This window comes from Lampetra planeri, chromosome 1 (genome assembly GCF_965212315.1).
Source record: "Lampetra planeri chromosome 1, kcLamPlan1.2.h2, whole genome shotgun sequence".
Lineage (NCBI taxonomy): Eukaryota > Metazoa > Chordata > Hyperoartia > Petromyzontiformes > Petromyzontidae > Lampetra > Lampetra planeri.
Genome location: NC_136107.1, coordinates 26391959 through 26412448, shown reverse-complemented (window position 1 = coordinate 26412448; position 20490 = coordinate 26391959). Strand labels below are relative to the sequence as shown.

The 20490-nt window shown below is 50.9% G+C and overlaps 1 protein-coding gene across 2 annotated transcripts; it reads left to right on the top strand.

The window, feature by feature from the left end:
• Nucleotides 1–691: 691 nt before the first annotated feature.
• On the top strand, nt 692–19456 carry LOC144720698 (coatomer subunit zeta-1-like). Of its 2 annotated transcripts, XM_078597668.1 has the most exons (10): nt 704–795; nt 4685–4753; nt 6397–6478; nt 7701–7792; nt 8562–8617; nt 9290–9367; nt 10508–10559; nt 12317–12355; nt 17322–17354; nt 18758–19456. In XM_078597668.1, the coding sequence occupies exons 1-10, from the start codon at nt 778–780 to the stop codon at nt 18803–18805; spliced, it is 567 nt and encodes a 188-aa protein (XP_078453794.1). In that variant the 5' UTR covers nt 704–777; the 3' UTR covers nt 18806–19456. The 2 variants fall into 2 exon arrangements, with proteins under 2 accessions (XP_078453801.1, XP_078453794.1); XM_078597675.1 differs by lacking the exon at nt 17322–17354 and having other exon boundaries at nt 692–795.
• The last annotated feature ends 1034 nt before the right edge of the window (nt 19457–20490 follow it).

Sequence of the window (20490 nt, the reverse complement as noted above, 5' to 3'; positions counted from 1 at the left end):
TAACAAATGTTTCGTGTGCATTATAAATACACGCGTCTGGAAGAACGGACGTGCCTACTACAGCATGCGTCAGGACCAACACGATGCACACACTACGGGGCATCTGCGAATAAGAACTTGAGAGCTCGTGCCATTTCCTCGAACAGCACAGAGAGGATCCCCCCCCTAGATAATATGGCGCTCCTCGTGCCACGCCGGCGTGACGTCACGCTCCATCGCCACGTGGCCACAGCGATCACGTGACACCTCCCACACCAGCACCCCCCCCCCAAAGACTGTCAGGATGGATGGGGGGTGGTGGATGGGGGGATGGGGGATGGGGGGGTGGGGGGGGATGGGGGGGGTGGTGGATGGGGGGGGGGTGGGGGGGGGATGGGGGGGGGTGGATGGGGGGATGGGGGATGGGGGGGGGTGGATGGGGGGGTGGGGGGGATGGGGGGGGTGGTGGATGGGGGATGGGGGGGTGGGGGATGGGGGGGGGTGGATGGGGGGGTGGGGGGGGATGGGGGGGATGGTGGATGGGGGATGGGGGGGGTGGGGGATGGGGGGGGGATGGGGGGGGGTGGATGGGGGGGATGGGGGGGTGGTGGATGGGGGGATGGGGGGGGTGGATGGGGGGGGTGGGGGATGGGGGATGGGGGGGATGGGGGGGATGGGGGGGGGTAGTGGATGGGGGGGGAATGGGGAACTCGCAGGTCACGTGACGCAGGTCCAGCTGGGCACGTGACGTCACGCGGCACGTGACGTCGTGGGGTCCACGTCGGCAGAGACGGCGGCATGGAGTCGTCAGCGATGGTACCAGCGCGGCTGTCCGCTGCGCGTCTCCCCTCTCTGTCCCTCGTGTCTCCGCGTCTCCTCCTCCTCACCCTCCTCCCCTCTCTCTCTGCTGCTCCTCTCCCACAGCTGATTTCGTTCCCTCCCGTCCCATCTCGCTCACCTCTTTCTGCACGCTCCTCCACCACTTTCTCTCTCCACCACTTCTCTCTCCACCACTTCTCTCTCCTCGTCTGTTCTCAACGACCTCCCTCTCCTACGCCTCTTACATCTCCCTTCGCTCTCTCGCCCCGTCCTCCACTCGCCGTTCCGTCTCGAGTCATCTTCCTCCCTCTCTGCCTATCGTCCTCTCTTCATCCTCCTTCCCTCCGTCTCTCGCGCGTCTTCTCCTCGTCTCCCTTCCTCGTCTCTCTCCCTCCCCCCCTGGGGGTTCCGATGGGGCCTCTGTGGCATCACATGCGGCGGGCGGTGTGTGGGACATCCGCACTCATTCACTTAAAGTGCCACGTCTATTGACAGCGGTGTACGTGTGCGTGCGTGTGAACTTCTTTCGCGCCGTACGTAGCCAACCGCGCTCATCGGGAGGTGCGGATGGAAGGTCAAGGACACTAAAGGAATTAGTTTTCAATCAACAAACAAACTTGAGGTTTGAAAGACCTTAGAGGCTTTCATAGGAATAATAATAAAAAAAGTTTTATTATACTGCTGGATGAAGATCTCACAATGACTTTGCCCCCCCCCCTCCACTGATGTTAAATCCGGGAGGAGGACTCCGTTCGTAGTGGATGGAGTGCGCTAATCGCTGCGCCACCACTCCCCCCCGTGGTGGATACGTGGCCGGGCAACTCGGGTTCCTGGCTCTCCTCTCAAGTTTAGTCGACTTAGCCAGCCGAGATATCAGGATGAGTCATTTGCACGAGTGACCTGGATCAATTCTTCTCTAGGGTGGGTGCCACGTTGGCGAGATGTTGACTACCTTGCGTGGTATACAGGAGGTCGTGGGTTCGATCCCGACCTTGACGACGCCTGTGTGTGTTTGGGGGTTTGCGTGTTCTCTGTCTCTCTCGGGGGTTTCTCTCCACATTCAGAAGTGCTGTAAAGTCCCCACGTGATGATAAGCCACTTCGTTGAGCTGTCATTTGTGGCCAAAGTCGCTTTTGAAAACGAGCTATAGATGGCTCAGTTGGCCTTACCTGGTAAACATAAATTATGTCACGCGTGTGAAGTGTTGGTGTGTGAAGTGTTGGTGTGTGAAGTGTTGGTGTGTGAAGTGTTGGTGTGTGAAGTGTTGGTGTGTGAAGTGTGTAGTGTGTGAAGTGTTGGTGTGTGAAGTGTTGGTGTGTGTAGTGTTGGTGTGTGAAGTGTTGGTGTGTGTAGTGTTGGTGTGTGAAGTGTTGGTGTGTGAAGTGTTGGTGTGTGAAGTGTTGGTGTGTGTAGTGTTGGTGTGTGAAGTGTTGGTGTGTGAAGTGTTCGTGTGTGTAGTGTTGGTGTGTGTGTAGTGTGTGAAGTGCGTGTAGTGTAGTGTGTGTAGTGTAGTGTGTGTAGTGTGTGTGTGAAGTGTGTGCGTGTGTAGTGCGTGTGTAGTGTGTGTAGTGTGTGCGTGTGTAGTGTGTGCGTGTGTAGTGTGTGCGTGTGTAGTGTGTGCGTGTGTAGTGTGTGCGTGTGTAGTGTGTGCGTGGGTAGTGTGTGTGTAGTGTGTGTAGTGTGTGCGTGTGTAGTGTGTGCGTGGGTAGTGTGTGTGTAGTGTGTGTGTAGTGTGTGTGTATATATAGTGTGTGTAGTGTGTGCGTGTGTAGTGTGTGTGTAGTGTGTGTGTGTAGTGTGTGTAGTGTGTGTAGTGTGTGTGTAGTGTGCGTGTGTAGTGTGCGTGTGTAGTGTGCGTGTGTAGTGTGCGTGTGTAGTGTGCGTGTGTAGTGTGCGTGTGTAGTGTGTGTGTAGTGTGTGGTTAGTGTGTGTGTGTAGTGTGCGTGTGTAGTGCGTGTGTAGTGCGTGTGTAGTGCGTGTGTAGTGCGTGTGTAGTGCGTGTGTAGTGCGTGTGTAGTGCGTGTGTAGTGTGTGTGTGTAGTGTGCGTGTGTAGTGTGTGTGTAGTGTGTGGTTAATGTGTGTGGTTAGTGTGTGTAGTGTGTGTGTAGTGTGTGTGTAGTGTGTGTGTATATAGCGTGTGTAGTGCGTGTGTAGTGTGCGTGTGTAGTGTGCGTGTGTAGTGTGTGTGTAGTGTGTGGTTAATGTGTGTGGTTAGTGTGTGTAGTGTGTGTGTAGTGTGTGTGTAGTGTGTGTGTATATAGTGTGTATATAGTGTGTGTAGTGTGTGCGTGTGTAGTGTGCGTGTGTAGTGTGCGTGTGTAGTGTGCGTGTGTAGTGTGTGTGTAGTGTGTGGTTAATGTGTGTGGTTAGTGTGTGTAGTGTGTGTGTAGTGTGTGTGTATATAGTGTGTGTAGTGTGTGCGTGTGTAGTGTGTGTGTAGTGTGCGTGTGTAGTGTGCGTGTGTGTGTATATAGTGTGTGTAGTGTGTGCGTGTGTAGTGTGTGTGTAGTGTGCGTGTGTAGTGTGCGTGTGTGTGTATATAGTGTGTGTAGTGTGTGCGTGTGTAGTGTGTGTGTAGTGTGCGTGTGTAGTGTGCGTGTGTAGTGTGTGTGTAGTGTGCGTGTGTAGTGTGTGTAGTGTGTGTGTAGTGTGCGTGTGTAGTGTGCGTGTGTAGTGTGTGTGTAGTGCGTGTGTAGTGTGCGTGTGTAGTGTGTGTGTAGTGTGCGTGTGTAGTGTGCGTGTGTAGTGTGTGTAGTGTGTGTGTGTAGTGTGTGTGTAGTGTGTGTGTAGTGTGTGTGTATATAGTGTGTGTAGTGTGTGCGTGTGTAGTGTGTGTGTAGTGTGCGTGTGTAGTGTGCGTGTGTAGTGTGCGTGTGTAGTGTGTGTGTAGTGCGTGTGTAGTGTGCGTGTGTAGTGTGTGTGTAGTGTGCGTGTGTAGTGTGCGTGTGTAGTGTGTGTGTGTGTAGTGTGTGTGTGTAGTGTGTGTGTGTAGTGTGTGTGTAGTGTGTGTGTGTAGTGTGTGTGTGTAGTGTGTGGTTAGTGTGTGTAGTGTGTGTGAAGCATGCGAAGTGCGTGAAATGTGTGCGCCGGGTGACGCGTATCCACGCGTGCGGCGCTTGTGGTTGCTGATCTGTATCAGAGATGACATCCGCGCGGGTCCGCCCCTTGCAGTGCTACTAACACCACCAGGCTTTCGAGCCGAAGTTCTGTGGTACACTTGGGCTGTGCTGTCAAGGAAGTCAGTGCAAAACAGAACTTTGGTTGGAGAGCCGCGCTCGGTTAATGCATGACGATCCTCCCGCCCCCCTCCACACACACATCCCGCACGCCAGAATTGGGAGTGTGGAAGCGGCTTTCACACGACCAGGCAACGCGTCCCCCAATGTCTGGCAACATGCTGGCTTCCCCGTATGTTTGTCTCTTAACATGTTCGCAATAATTGCATTGACGTGTGTGTCGTTAACATGCGTGCGTCTTGGGTGTGTTGTGTCTGCTAACCGGCTCAAAGTCGCGTACGTGCGCTGCGCTACGACACCCGGCAACCCGAGTTCGATTCCCGCTCACGGACATCAACACCATCGGTGACGATTATCTGCACCAGTCCTGGGCCTCCCCTAGGTCAACTCGGCGTCATATGAGTACCTGGTGCAGTGTGTACAAACATCGCCACTGGGAGACAAAGGCGTTCGGGCGTAGTGCTGGCACACCCACGGCCTCGTGTGCCGTGCTGACCTTCATAGGTGCTGCTCACCAACAGCACTTGCCCCCAACAGTCTGTTTAGGCTATACGGGCGATCTTTGTGTCTGTGGCTTTGTGTCCGTGGCACGTGGTAGACGCAACGCTGACAAGAGTTCCCTTTTCTACGTCTCTCTCGTGGTCTGCAGGAGCCCTCCCTGTTGTCGGTGAAGGCCATCTTCATATTGGATGCCGATGGGGAGCGAATCTTCTCCAAGGTGGGGCGGTGGGGCAGCTGCTCCTCGAACTCGGAGACCCTTCGTGAAACATATCCATCCTAATCATTAGCTACCGCGTCTCTTGTTTAGCGCGTGCGAGTGTGAGACTGCTTTTTTGGGTTTAGTTTGTTGTCCTTCTCCTGCACCTCCGATTAGAACGGTTGGCTACGTACGGTGCGAACAGACATTCAACATACATACGTACATACAACTCGCTGAATTCGGTCTCTGCCGGTTGAATCTTTAGCTTCTCCCGGGGTTGGGGGGAGGGGGCCCCCCCGAGTACTGATGGGGGGCTCGACATGAACGCTAAATCCATTGCCCCGCTCTGTCTTTATCATTGATGATGATCTACGTATGTATGTCACATTGGAATAGAGCAGCCATTGTATATTCACGCACTCTGTATGGGCAGCAGAGGGCAGTGCAGTAATATCGTCTGATTGTAGAGTCATACCCATATTTACGTCTCCCCCTTTTTACGTCGTTCCGGAAATATGCCGTCACTTTGTTTTCAACACCGTTACAGGATTTGTGTCGCCTTGAACCCGCACTTACGTCACGTGACAGCGTCATCATCATCCTCCGTCCTTTCTTGTTATCCGTCGCCTCTCGGCCTTCGCCTCCACCACCTACCCCTGTAAACCGCTTTGATTTCTGTCGTTTCACTATTCGTCAGGGATACCCGATACAGTAATACGAAAGGCATGCGTTATTCAGAAAACACACGTAAAACAAATTTCGTAAACCATCCCCCGCACAGTGCAGCGAGCACCTCACTGACGAGATTAAACAGCAGTCGTCCTATGGCGTTGAATTACCATGACACTACCGCTCGCCACCCGTTTCACAGTGGACTTTATAAATATCCCCTGGTGTCGTTCGCAAGAGTCGGCTATTGTGCGAAGGCGTCGGTGTCCAAATTTGCCAACTTTGAAAAAAGAAAAATGACCCACAAATTACTCAGTTGGGATGGGAATACACAGAGCAATCATCACCTCCCCCCACTACTGGCAGATTAATTCCCCGTGTGCAGGCTAGGCGCTGAGTCACCTTGTGCCTATAGGGACAGCTGTCACTCGGGGTCCCCCTACCCCCTTTTTATATATAAGTATTGTCATTAAAGAACCCAGAATATAGTGGGAATTTATAAAGGGAGGGAAAACAACGGATAACGCTTGCCAAGGTAACAAGCATCCTCGGAATTAGGGACCGAACAAAGGCATCTGGGTTCGCTGCCAATCCGCGGTAGCAGTGTATATAAAGGGGGGTTGGGGGGTAGATACTTGGGCTCCTCCTTTAAAAAGTTTGAGACGAGATGTGGTGCACAGCGTTCGGAAACTGCCCCCCACCCGCCATCCCCCCCATTGACGCATCGGGCGCTACGTCGAAAAACACAAACCATTGTCGTTCCCGTCACAGAAGTGTGGAATTTCCACCGCTGCACCGGCCAAGGGAGATGAGCGCCCCGCTCACGGATGACAATGCTCGTATGTGGCTGTGGGGGGGGGGGGGACGCGCGTGTGCTTGGACCGTTTGGATGAGACTCATTGTCACCCCCTGATGTCGTCGCTCTGTGTGTGTGTTTGTTTGTCCCTCTTTCCCCACCCACACACCCTCCCAAAACCGCGCTGCGTGTGCAGTATTACGACAACCCCCACCTGACCGTGAAGGATGAGAAGACATTTGAAAAGAACGTCTTCAGCAAAACTCAGCGGACTGAGAGTAAAAACTAATTATTTGGCCATAGCGCGACGTTTGCTATGGGGTGCACGAGCACACATAACGAAAAAACACAAAGCACTCGGTACATTCATCAATAACAGTGCGGCCTTAAGAAATTAGAAATAGAATAGGCGGGCGTTTCTGACAATGGCCCTACTTCTTTCAGCGCAAGACAGAACCGCTCTCGATGCGAGCCTCTTTATTTGCTGATGGAGCCTCTATTTGCTCTGAAGGTCCATTGCCAGAAACATCAGCGTATATTTTTGTATTTAATTTTTTTTAAGTTCACGGTGCTATTGTCGAATGCGTCAAGGTTTTTTTTATTGCTTTGGTCTTTATGGACTGAGAGCAGGCGTGCCTGCGCGTTTTTTTTTGCGTACACATTACACACTTCAGTTTCCCGCCACTAGACGGAAACGTCCGTCATTGGAAACAAAGCCCTTGAGGGGCTGGCTTTTATCCCCTGCACCTCAGCGCCTACCCCCTTGCCGAGATGTGAATTCCTCAATTACGGTGATGACAACACCCGACGCAGCTATATGCGAAGGGGGGTGACCTTACCTTGCAAAGGTCGCCGCGCGCTTGGATTGCCCTTGTCGGTGCATGTATGAAAGCGATTTTAGCGACGCGTGGTGAGCTTTCGGCCACGAGTCACCGGCAGACGCATTCCAGCATCGAGAGGTTAGGGTTGCCAACACCTGTGGTACGAGGATCGCACTGCATCGATAGAAATGGGTTGTCGGGTACCGCTCGTCACAGCAAAAAATGTAAAGATGCCGACGCAGTGCAACGCAATTTGGATTTACGCAGCGTCTGAACCCTTCAGCATCTCCAATTTCGACAGACTACGTAAGGGATAGAAAAGTACAGCGTTGTTTTCCGAGTCGACGGGTTATATCGTGAAAAAATGCCTGTATTTATCCTGAACCTCGTTTGGGTCAACTCAGCCTTAAATGAGTACTTGGAGTGACGGGTGATTATCTCAGCACTGGGAAGACAAAGGCAGCTTGGCATTGTGCTGGTCACACCAAACCCCCTTTTTGCCTTTTCAGCCTTAATAGGTAATTGGTAATATATATTCAGGCTTAGGGATTAATACGGCTCAATTGAGGAAAATAGATTAATTTTCCTTCTTTCAAAATATATTCGAGTGTTGAGAGACAAACCTCTGCCCTTGGGCGATATCGCAATGGTGAATGTTCATCCATGCGTTTGTCACCAGACGAGATCGCCCTGCTGGACGGTCTCACTGTCGTGTACAAGAGCATCGTAGACCTGCACTTCTATGTCATCGGCAGCTCCCAGGAGAACGAGGTATCCGCATTGCCGAGCGGTGCGCCCGATGCATGTACAGTCTGTTTTCTATAGTGCGTGTTTACATGACGCGAATTTAATATGACGCGATGAATGCATTCGGGAACACGTTTTTTTATAACGCGAATGCGAATTGGATATAACGCTATTGAATGAACAGAACTACGTTGCACAAGTAGGAATAAGCGGTTTTGCGGCTGCCTCGGCATAGCATCACACAAGGCAGGATGCTGCTGGATGCTTCTAGATGCTTCCCACGCTCTTCAGACTGTGCTTTGCCCGAAGTTTTGTATTATAACGCAATTTTTTTTATAACGCGATGTTCTTAATGAACGCAACTACTGCGTTATAGGAGAACAAACTGTACGTTAAACTTGTTTCGGCACCGTACGTAGCCAACCGTGTTAATTGGAGGTCCGGGGTGAAGGACAACAACATAAACACAAAAAGCACTTCTAAAGAGATGAGTTTTCAATCGAGATTATTTAAAAGTGTGGACAGATCCAGCGTTCCCAGACGGCCGCGGGAAGAGTGTCTGAAAGCGCGCGACTCGGTAACCGTCTTTGATAGATGGTTAGCCAAAAGCCGCCGCCGCCGCCACTGCTGGGACGATGACCAGAGTTAGCGGGATGAGACTGCCGCTGCCCATGCCACGTGTGCGCGTCAGCGGTGCCTTGCGGTGCCGCGTGTCGGTGGAGGAATCGAGTGGTCGTTTACGTTTGTTTCTCACGGCCGTCTACGCGCGTGCGTGCGTGCCTGCGTTGTTCAGCTCATGCTGGTCGCTGTCCTCAACTGCCTCTTCGACTCGCTCAGCCAAATGCTCAGGTAGCCCTTTTGCACTCGCGAGACATTCCATTGATGTTGCACAGGTGAAATGTTGCGCCCGTGTTTTGTGTGTGCTGGCCCCGAAAGCATTTTTATAATAATTATAAATTATGAAAATGTTTTAGTTTCAAATAGCCTCCCCGGTTCATGCAAATTTGCATCTGCAAATCGCTGAGGAACCACAGACCAAGCTGGAAGGCAGCAAGCGAGGGGGTGAGCCGGATCTACAAACAATTGGCCAAGCTCTGTGGTCCTCTATATATGAAGATGTTTTCAGCCAATTAATGTGTTGTGTGTATATACATCTGGAAGAAAACCAGGTACACCCGGAGAATATTTTATGGAACACTCAATGAGCAAAATGTTTAAATAGTACTTTTATCCTCAGTTTCCACTATTTGTATGTGCACGGAATATTGTGTGTGTGTGAATATATATGGCTGATGTGGGGGGTGCTCTGGCACGGTGGTCGACGCACTGCACTATGAATCCGGCGATCTGAATTTGATTCCTGGCTATAACCAAAACTGCTCCCGTGCCTTCCCTAAGTTGACTCGGCATTAAAAGAGTTACTAGTGTAAAGCACCGGGGATGCAAAGGGAGTGGAGTATGGTGCTGGCCACACCACCGTCAGTGTATCTGTCTTTGTCTCCCCGGGCATTCTCTTGGCAGGAAGAACTTGGAGAAGAGGACTGTTCTGGACAACATGGAGGGAGTTCTCCTGGCCGTGGATGAGATCGTGGATGGCGGGTGAGTCGTTGCACATGACTCTTAATTTGTTCACGCGGATTTCATTTTCAGGGCTTGGCAGGCTTCTGAGAGATTGCAGTTTGGCGCGCCGTGGTGGTGAGATGTTAACTGCCTTACCTGGTATGCAGGAGGTCGTGGATTCGATCTCGACCCAGACGCCTGCTGCTGTATATTTAGAGTTTGCGTTTCTCTCCGTGGCCGCTTGAATTTTTCTTCGCATCCTCTGTTTTTCCCCTCCACATTTATAATCAACATGCATTCAGAATATTTGTCTGCTTTAGATTTCCACGTGATAAGCCACTTCGTTGAGCTACCATTTGTGGCCAGGACCCCTCCTGAAAAAGAGCTATTTATCTCAGTGGGCCTTACCTGGTAAAATAAAGAATACTCTTTGGTTCTTTCGGTAAAGTCATGTTGGTAGTAAAAATAATAGATCACGATGTTTCGATCGCAACGCAAGAAATCGTCATCAGGCGGAAGAAAGAGGAGGGGAGCTGCTGATGCAGGCTGCTGCTTGTTAAGGTTAGAGATGGGCGTAGCCTCAGAGTCATAAACTAAGTGGGGGGGGGGGGGGCTAGTGATGTTAAAGTGAGAAATTTACATGTAAATGTACTATGTAAATGTGATTAGCATGGCAATGTAAGCTCGCAGTGCACTGTCACATTGAGGACTGCATGTAAACATTTTTCTACCTACGTGACTTTACCGAAAGAACTAAAGAGTATGGATTCCTGCAGTCACGAAAGCTTCAAATAAAAAATAAATAATAGTTTATAGTTTTATAGTTTTGAGTGAAAAAGAATCTTCAACGCAATGGAGTTGTGGGGCTTAATTTCAGCTGGGTTCTGTTTGATGTTGCCAGCGCCCGGCACATCACATCCAGTATTCCTCTCTCTGTGGCTCTGAGTCACGTGGCCTACTCCGATCTATCAGCGGCCCCAGAAAAATATTTGGCGAGAAACGCATCGCTGCCAGAGAGGGTTTCAACGCAACTCCGACAGACGTGAACACACGGAGGTTGGCGGCGAGGTGCCATGTTGACAGCTGGAATAAAGCAACGTCATGCCGGGGATGAGATCGTCGTAAGCCATTGGATTTGGGACGCGTTTCTAGCGGATTTGGTTTCTCCCCTCTGCGCAGAGTGATTTTGGAGAGCGACCCGCAGCAGGTGGCACAGAGAGTCGCCTTGAAGGTGAGTTCTGCCATGACTCGTTGTCACTGTTGGCTCCCCAAGCAAAGGGCCTGACACTGCCGCCACCTTCCATCGCCCTCGCCTGGTGTGCAGGAGATTCGTGGGTTTGATCCCGACCCCCTGACGCGTGTTATATATTTGGAGTTTGCGTGTATCTCTCTCCCTGTGGTCGCGTGGATTTTTTTCTGGGTCCTCTGATTTTTCCCTCCGCATTTAGAATCAATGTGCGTTCAGAGTATTTGGCTGCTAGGAATTTACACATAAGCCAATTTGTTGAGCAATCATTTGTGGCCAGGTCACTTCTGAAAAAGAGCTGTATAGCTTAGTGGGCCTTACCTGGTAAATTAAAATAGTTTAGTTGAATAAACAGGGGGCTTGGGGAGGCTTTCATACAACGGTGGATAGAGCATGGCTGCTGATGATAATTTATTATTTATAAAAAATATATATTTTATTTAAATTATCTATTCACACATCAGATCTCCAATACCTGGTCATAGTAGTATGGAATTTCCACTACTGTCTCATCAAAGCTACCAATGGAAACGAGCACGTCCCCCCGCGCTCACTCGCGTGGCAGAGAAGATGCCGTACTCGCCGTCTTGCTTGCGGTTGCCAGCTTGCAACCCGAGCCTTTGGCCAGTTGTAGGTTGGAAAGCTCACGATTGCGAACGCCGTGGTCATGAATGACAACTACAATGGCTACGACGACGACGACATTATAAGCCCCCGTTGCCCTTCGCAGATTTGCTGACGTTGGTCAAATGCACCGGGTGCAGATTTACAGCAGCGGGTAGCTCTCTCCGTAGCCGTCTCTTCGGCCCCGTTAATTGGTACCTAACCGCGGTCGCTGATTTGACCTCCCGCTGCAAGCATCCCGTCACCCCCCCTGTGAAGCTTTTCGCGAACGCTCGCCTGCTTTGCTCATCGCCGCAAAATCATAAGCGGCCAGTGTTCCGAGCCAGCGCTTTACGATGGTTAAATTAGTAAAACAGCGTTCGGGGTGTGCACATACACACACACGCACGCATGCATACAGCGGTAGCAGCAGCGGTGCGAGCGTGCACTCTATAGTTAGCTCGCTAGCCGCTGTCCGTAGAGAAGCGTCAGCACGGTGGCCCTTCGCCGTGACGCTTCTCTGCCGTTTGGTGTTTTTAATCAAGACAGGCGCTGGTGACGTCATCATCTGGTCTTACCCGCCCCTACTGGACATGTGTGAAAAACAGCTGTATAGCTTATTGGATTCCTCCAGTGTAAATAAATATTCCGATTCCGATCTTCCAAGCAAAGAGCTCCCGGGATGGGTGCTCAGCATTGTCTCTCGGCTGCCCACCGGGAGAGGTTCTCTTGCATTGTGAATGTATTTTTTTATTCGAGTGCGTTTCCTGTACATGTATATTGATTTTGTTTTTGCGCCATAGCTAACAGTGCTAATCAGAGGTGCAGGGGAAGGACAACAAACTAAACACAAAAAAGCAGTACCTTTAGGAGCACAATGGAGCATTGATTCTCCTTTCAATGAATATCAATTATCAAGCTCACAATGCGTTCATACATCGAATTGTGTGTGTGTGTGAATCCACGTGACCACGGGGTGAACATGCAAACTCCCAGTATTCAGCAGGTGTCAGGGTCGCGATCGAACCCATGACCTCTTGTATACCAGATGAGGTTATTTAATGTCACGCCACTGAGGCACCCCAAATAAGCTTATTATTCTGGCAAATATTGGCGGCTGAACGTGCGTTGTCTTGCAGGTTGACGATGGATCACTGTCAGAACAGACCGTGTCGCAGGTAAGCGTTGTCACCACACACATTCACACGTGGAGTCCACAATGCCTTGCGCATATCTCTCCGTCACGACTGCCACAGTCTCTCCGAATGTGTTAGTCGCTCATCGCTCTGGCCCCCGTGCACTGTATATTAACATGCCGTTAATCTCACGCTGACCAATGAACCACTCAATTAATTTCAATGTCTTTTCACAAAAAGGCTGTTTCAACTATTCACGCTTCCTAACATATGTGTGTGTGTACGTGCGTGCACGCTTAGGCAAAAACAACCCCCTACCTCCTCGTGGTGCTAGATGGGCAACGATGTCGTGGACAGTGCTGTGCGGGGGAGGGCCAATTCCGATTGGCCTTTCCCCTCAGGGTGTTGGCAACTCCCACAGCGGCCAAATGGGGGCTCTGGATGGGTGCGAGGGGCTGGTAACCCCTCCACCTTCAATAAATGACCACAAAACCGCGTAAAAAATATCTAGTTAATAAGCTTGTGACGGAGGCCCCGGGGGGACAGTCGTCTATAACGTCTTCTGGCCAAACCCCATTTGGCGGAGCCAGGAGATTAAATCTTTACCCGCGGGGCTCCTCCAGAAACAACAAGAAACCACTACGGATGGCCACGTGGAATGTTCGAACGCTCACTGTGGAGGAGAGCCTGCCACTCCTCTGTCGGGAGCTGGACCGGTCCCGCCTGGATCTCTGGCATTCAGGAGGTCCGGTGGACCGGCTCTGGCTCCTGCCACCATGAGGGGTGGACAGTCCTCTACTCGGGGCAGGAGACTACCAAACACCAGGGAGTGGCTCTTCTTCTGAACAAAAGAATGAAGGGGGCGTGGGAACGCGGCAGTGAGGTGTGGGAAGCTGTAAGCCCCAGGCTACTTTGGGCTCGCCTTCCCATCAACCGGAGGCGAGGAGTGGTGGTCGTGGTTACTTATGCCCCTACCGAAGATGAACATCCGTGGAGGGATGCAGGCAAGGCCGATGAGTCAGATGCCTTTTACGACCTCCTGTCACAGGTGATGGCTAAAGTGGCCCCTCGGGATAGAGTAATCTTGTTGGGTTACTTCAATGCCCGAGTTGGTCATGATGCTGGCACCTGGTCTGGAGTGATTGGAAGGCATGGGCCAGATCAGCTCAATAACAACGGTAGGAGGCTGCTAGACTCTTGTGCAGCCGATGGGCTTGTAATTACCAACACACTGTTCCGGCATCGGCGCATCCACACAACATCATGGATGCATGCCGGGTCCAAGCAAGAACATCTGCTGGACTACATAGCGACAGAACAGCGGATGCGGGCCCATGTCCTTGACACCAGGACCGACCGTGAAGCTGATCTGCCCACTTACCATCGACTTGTCATCTGTAAGATGCGCCTGTCATTCTTCCACTCTGGTGGTGGGTGTACACCCAGGACCCCATTCCGAACTAAGGTGGCCTGGTCTCAGCTAGCTGATGAAAGTTGCAAGTGAGAATTTCATCATCGCTTGCGGCTGGGGTAGGCATCGTCCCCCACTCCTCCTGATGTCGAGGGTAAATAGGCGAGGTTTAGAACTGTGACTCAGGCAGCTGCAATGGCTGCTTTGGGTACGCGGTGCAGACCTCCCCAGAGACCCTGGCTGACGGAGGAGGTGTTCAAGATGGTTGAGAAAAAGCGACAGGCCCACTCTAATCGTCTACAGCATCCCACGTCAGAGAATGAGGAGGCTTACCGCAGCCTTCGCTCGGAGGTTCGGAGAGCCGTAAGGAGCTGCAAGGATGGGTGGCGGTCACGGGTTGCTGAGGAGATGGAATCTGCCTCAATGGCCCACGATCACAAATTACTATTTAACTCCATCAAAAAAGTAACCTGCAGCGCCACACCTATTACCATCATTAGGGGAAAAAACGGCAATCCAATCTCCGACCCCTAGGAACAGGTTTACAGATTTGCTGAGCATTTCTGTAAAGTCCTGGGGGAGGGGAAATCCATCGACATGGAAAACATCGTGGGACAAAGTGGGGATGACTCTGCTGCGGCTGTGGTGCCTCAAATATTGGAAGAAGTAGTCACCCTCTGGGTGGCTAGCTGAGGTGCCATCTGTTGAGGAAGTACTAAAGGCGATCCAGAGTCTGAGACCAGGAAAGACACCGGGCAGAGATTATCTCCCAAGCAAAATGCTGAAGGAGGGTGGCGTTTGTGCACAGACTGTCCTACATGACATCATAACAACATTCCGGACAACTGGACGGGTTCCGCAGGATTGGAAGGATGCCCTTGTGGTCCCCCTCTTTAAGAAAGGGGACCGCACAGACTAACAACTACAGGGGCATCTTACTCCTCAGTGTGCCGGGAAAGGTCCTGGCAAGGATTATTCAACATCGCCTTGCCAGGCACGCTGAGGAGAGGCTTGCGGAGCCTCAATGTGGTTTCAGGAAAGGGCAGTTCTGCACAGATGCCATATTTTCTGTCCGTTTGCTACAGGAGAGGTGTAGGGAACGACAACAAGACCTACATCTCTGCTTTATTGACCTGGTCAAGGGCTATGATACCATCAGTAGGCCTGGGCTCTGGGTTGTTCTTCGTGCTTTCGGAGTCCCTGACCCTCTGCTCATGATCATTAAGGACCTTCATGATGGTGAGCGGGCCCGGGTAAAACTACGTGGCCAGGAGTCGGAGCCATTCCCCGTTCACCTTGGGGTGCGACAGGGATGTCCTCTGGCTCCCACATTATTTAACATATTTTTAGACCACGTAGTTCGTGAAGCCTTTGATGGCTGTACCAGATGAATTTACATCTGGTACAGATACAATGGGAGGTTGATCAATGCCCGGGTGCGGTCAAGGGATGGCTCCCTATTGGTCAGTCATGTTTTGTATGTCGATGATCTGATAATTGCCGCTCACTCAGAGGAGGAGTTGGAGGCGCTGCTGCTGAACCTGGAGTGTACCACTAAGAGGTGGGGCCTTACCATCAGCCCCACCAAAACGAAGCACCTGCCTGGGTATTTTATACCATCGGACAACCCACCCCCACAACTCTCAATCGGTGATGGGGTAGTTGTGGAGAGAGTGGAGAGTTTCCCATACCTGGGCAGTGTGCTCATGACCGGCTCCGGTTTGACAGCAGAGGTCTCACTCAGAATCAGTCGAGCGGTATTATCTTTTCATCAGTTGCGTAACGCTGTGTGGAAGCTACCTGGTCTGTCGCTCCGCACGAAGCTTCAAGTCTTCTCGGCCATGGTCATTCCATCCCTTCTCTACGCTTGCAAAACGTGGACCCCCCTAATGGAGCATCTTCGCCGATTGGAAACATTTAGGCTGGCCTGCTTACGATCCATCCTGGGTTTAACCAGGCTGGATTGTGTGAGGAGCTCACAAATCGTTGAAAGATCTGGGCAAAGTCCCATCGGTGATCTCCTTTGGCAGACAAGGCTGTGTTGGCTGGGTCATGTAGCCCGCATTCCCAGTCACCGCATGCCTAAACAGCTTTTATTCGGCCTGATATAGGGGGCTAAACGGGCGCGGCACGGGCGAGAAAAGAGATGGAGTGATGTGGTACAGGAGGATGTGGAGCTGAGTGGACTTGCCGATGACTGGTACCAGCGGTGTCAAGATCGGCCTCTGTTGAGGAGGCTCATGAAAGACGCTGCTGGGCAGTTGGAGGGAGTCGCCCTCCAACAACAACGGAGGGCGGAGGAGCGACGCTCACAACAACGAGCGGCACGCCGGGTGGCTAAAGCACAGAAAGTTGGCACAGTAGGGGGCACAGGTGGTGCATCAGCCAGTCATCTCTGTCAGTCGACCCGTGGCACCTGGGTCTGCCCCGTGACCTCCTGCCAGCGAACGTTCGACACTTCACGTGGCCTCAAGGTGCACATAGCCTGGCACAAGCATCGTGGTGATGTCACCGCCACTTAGTGGCGAATGGCGGTTGTTGTTGTTCTACGTGCACGCGTGATTCATAATTGATTGTCAAATGTGTGTAGATCGCTCTCCAACAACACAGCAGGAATAAATTGTTCACGTTTGTTCATCACGTGACAGCTTTATTCATTGGCTGTCGGGTAAAGAAGGGTCTACGACGCACATTTAATTCTCCCGATCTGATTATCAATTATGAATCGTAATATTGGCTGCGGAGGCCTACCTGTGTGCGTGTACCTTTGTGGGGAGCGGAGGTGTTGTGGCTAGCAGGCTGTGCTCCGAACCAGGCAACCCGAGTTCGATTCCCACTAACGGCCAACCACCAGTGACGATTATCTGAAACGGTCCTGTGCCTCCCATCGGCCGACTCAAATGAGTAGCCTGTGCTACCGGCCTTCATAGGTGCTACTCGCTAACAGCATTTGCCCCCTAAGTTTGTTAAGGCTATGCAGGGAGTTCTTTGTGTTAGCACTTCTGGCAAACTCGTGTAAATCTGTAAACGCTGAGCCAGTGGGGGGGGGGGGGGGGTGGCACGTGCCCCCCCCAATGATCCGATTGAAATCCCTAATTTCGATCGGATCATTGGGGTTTATTAGTAATAAATCAGCATTTTGCGACCCCCACTGCCACTGTGTAGCATATTTTTACATGCCAGGGACTCTGAGGTTATACGTGACTCACAGAATGGCGCGCAGTTGCGTATACAGTACACGACTTCCCTGGTTTTTCAGCGAGCGCGATGCCGATCACACAATCACACACGGTTCGAATTCAACCCTCGATCGATGGCTACGCCATCGCCGCACACGCGTCGAATTAAAAGCAAGGGACAAGTCCTTACTTACTAACAACTCCTCTATCATTTTTCATTGCTGGAGGAGTTGCCCCCCCCCTACCTGAAAATCCTGGCTCCGCCATTGATCACGTGGTTTCTCCATCACAACCAGTCCATAATTCAGAATGGATGGCGCAGCATCTTTCATGTTTAATTGCAGATCTTTATTTATTTGTGCTTAGCTAATAACAATGCTCTCTTTGTTTTGTTAAACCGTGTTTTTTGTTCATACAGCAAATAGCTCAAAAGCTTGGCATGAAAGGGAATGTAAGTGCATGGCTCCCATTGACCTGGTGACGGGGTAGAGGGTTCACAAGCACAGACGAATTTCAAGTCCTATATTTGTTTCCAGTCAATATTGATTCGACAACTTGAAAGGTTTAAAGTGATTTACAATCTTTTTTTTCCCCAATGTGTGCAATTCTGCTCAAGTATTTTTAAATGAAGTCTGTGTATTGTCTTCCCTTTTTGAAATGCATCTGTGCATTTGAACCCGAACAAAAATCTAATAATAGTCTAGTTTTAGCTTTCATGCTTAAACGCAATTTTCCTTCCATTCATTAAGGTGACATTCTGGTCTGCTTCATCACCCGTCCCCCATGGTCTAACATCGCCTCTAAAGACGCTGCTGGCCCTTGCTTGGATAGTATAAAGGTGCCATGGTGGCGATTTGTTATCTGCCTTGCCTGGTATACAGGAGGGTTGTGGGTTTGATCCCGACCCTGACGCCTGTATATTTGGAGTTTGCATGTTCTCCCCGTGATCGTGTGGATTTTTAACCGGGTCCTCTGGTTTTTCCCTCCACATTTAGAATCAACATGCGTTTAGAGTATTTTGGCTGCTATAAAATTTCACATTATAAGCCACTTCGTTGAGCTGTCATTTGTGGCCAGGTCGCTTCTGAAAAAGCTATATAGCCTTACCTGGTAAAATAAAAAGTTGAGTTAGTTTAGATAGTTTAGTTTATCGGGGCATCAGGGTGGCCTCACAGCTACAAATTCCTGGGTTCCATTCCCGACACAGGCGCCTGTCTGTGTGGGATTCCTCCAGGTTCTCCAGCTTCCTCATCTCATAGTTAAAAAATAAAAACGTTCAATGTGTCTGTTATTGGCCAAATGTAGCAATGCAAAAAAATAGAATACTTGCAATTTAACTCAATTGGGATTACGTAAAGCAGCACCGCGTCCCGCTGCAAAAAAAACCTTAACGTTAAATTTCGATTTAAAGCTTTCGTGACTGCAGGGATTCATCTTCTTGGTTCTTTTGGTAAAGTCACGTAGAAGGGAAATAATAAAATAATAAAAATGAAACATAACAAAATAATATTATACAAATTTTTATTATTATTTTTATTTGTATTATTTTATTACTTCCCTTTTACGTGACTTTACCGAAAGAACCAAGAAGATGAACCTTAACGTTCTGTTTATTTCAGCGGGAAGGCCCATCGAGCTCGTTGTTCTCTCTCTCGATGGGTGTCCTGCGATGGCACTGATTGAAACTTGGTGGCGGTGGAGTGGGCCCCTCGTAAAAACAACCCTAACAACAGAACAACAACATCAAAAAGTGTGAGTGTCACACAAATGATCCGCATTGCACACCGCTGCGAGGAACTGACTCTTACATTCCGCCCGTGTGTGTGTGTGTCTGTGCGTGCGTGCTCGTGGCAGGTGCTGCAGTCGGCCAAGGAGCAGATTAAGTGGTCCCTTCTCAAGTGAAGGATGCCATTGTCTGTGCTCCCAACACATTCCACACGTTGAAACGCCCCCCCCCCAACCTGATCGACACACGCCCACGCACACACGCGCGCACACACGCGCACCCAGCACCAGCGTTGGGTTCCCCACGATCGGGCGAGACCTCTGCGCTGTGTTTTGCCACCCGCAGTGAAGTACTATTGCCATTGGGTTATTTATTGTAGGTTGATGTTTCACAATCCATTGGGGGGGGAGTGGAGGGGATGGTGGGTAATTGAGAATTGGACGAGCTACTTGGACAGGATTCACGTCGAGTCCGTGAAGTACGTTTATTTCACGTCGTAGAAGAGTGATTCGTATTTTGTATTTTAAACGTCGAATAAAACCAGTCCAAGCCGTCCTTGGGCTGTCGCGTTTCGGCTGAAATTTAATCTTTCCTTTGCCCACATATTAGGCTGCGGGGAGAAGCGATTCTACGAATCGGCAGGGGTTGGCCGATTTTCACCGTGCGTTGGTGGGAAACTGCCCTAAACCAGCAAGGCAAACGTTATTCCCGCACTGCTCACCTTCCCATCGGTGACTGTTCAATTTTGTTTCGCTTGTCTGAAGATATAGAGCTTTGTCGGGGAATGTTGAATCGATACTCGCAGACATTAAAAAAGGGACATTGTATGGAATGTGTAGACACTTTGTGTGTGTGTGTGCGCACATGTGCTCTGTTTTCAACAAGTAGACGCTTTAAACAAAATTCCGATCGTATCAGCGGTCGTTATTGAACGTCGTGCTTATTTTACTCGGTGTTTGTCACGGATATGAACACCCGCAATCGGTGTATGCTGCTTGTCTCTTTAAAATGTCATCGTATCGAGGTGAGCGGGCGGGCAGGTGGTTTGAGGGGTAGGTGGGCGGGTGGGTGGAGGTGCAGGGTAGGTGGGTGGGCGGGCGGGTGGGTGGAGGGGGGGTAATTAACCCCCACCCTATGTGGTGGATCGCCCTGTGGAGTGTAGGCGAACTTTACGATTGTTCGAGCAGGGTGGGGGGGGGAGGTGCAACCGCCGAATTTGACTTTCTAATGAATTGACACCAATTGGAATACGGGCGTTGACGAGTCAACCTTCGTCAGAGCCTTTCCACCTTGCGAGCGAGCAACTGTGTGTGCTCGCTGAACAGGGAACAGGGGGGCGGAGTGAAGGGGGGGGGGTCCTGGAGTCCCGTGCTGGCAGAGGATCGTCTACTGGACATCCATGAAAAAGAGTTTCATAGCTCATCGGATTCCTCCAGTTTCAATAAATATTCCGATTGATTTTGAAGAGTGCTGAAGACCGCTGGGGAACTCTAGTCATCCGCAGGACCGTGCGTTGGGAGCCACTGATTATGTTTAAACCTCGTGGAGCGTTGCGTCTCGGAAAAAAACAATTGGACAAACAAACAAACAAAAAAGAACATACACAGACAAGGAGGAGAGTGGGGGGTGCGCGCGTTCCCCCCCCTCCAACGCGTGATTTCGCTCCCCGTGCTTAATTTGATGTTTCTTCAACTCGCACGGCTTATAATGCAACCGGCTCGACAGGAACATCGTCTCTGGCTGGCACCACGTCGCGGCTCATCGGTGATTAAAGCCAGCACGGCCCATGCGCTGGCACGCCAGTTGTGTTGTTTTCGGTTTGTGTGAATTGCAACGCTGGGAGTGCCACCGTGTGCCGAAT

Excerpts from the sequence above, each read along its gene's own strand:
- LOC144720698 (XM_078597668.1), top strand. Across the intron at positions 9,368-10,507 it reads GATGAGATCGTGGATGGCGG|AGTGATTTTGGAGAGCGACC; the intron begins GTGAGTCGTTGC and ends CCCTCTGCGCAG. Across the intron at positions 17,355-18,757 it reads AGCTTGGCATGAAAGGGAAT|GTGCTGCAGTCGGCCAAGGA; the intron begins GTAAGTGCATGG and ends TGCTCGTGGCAG.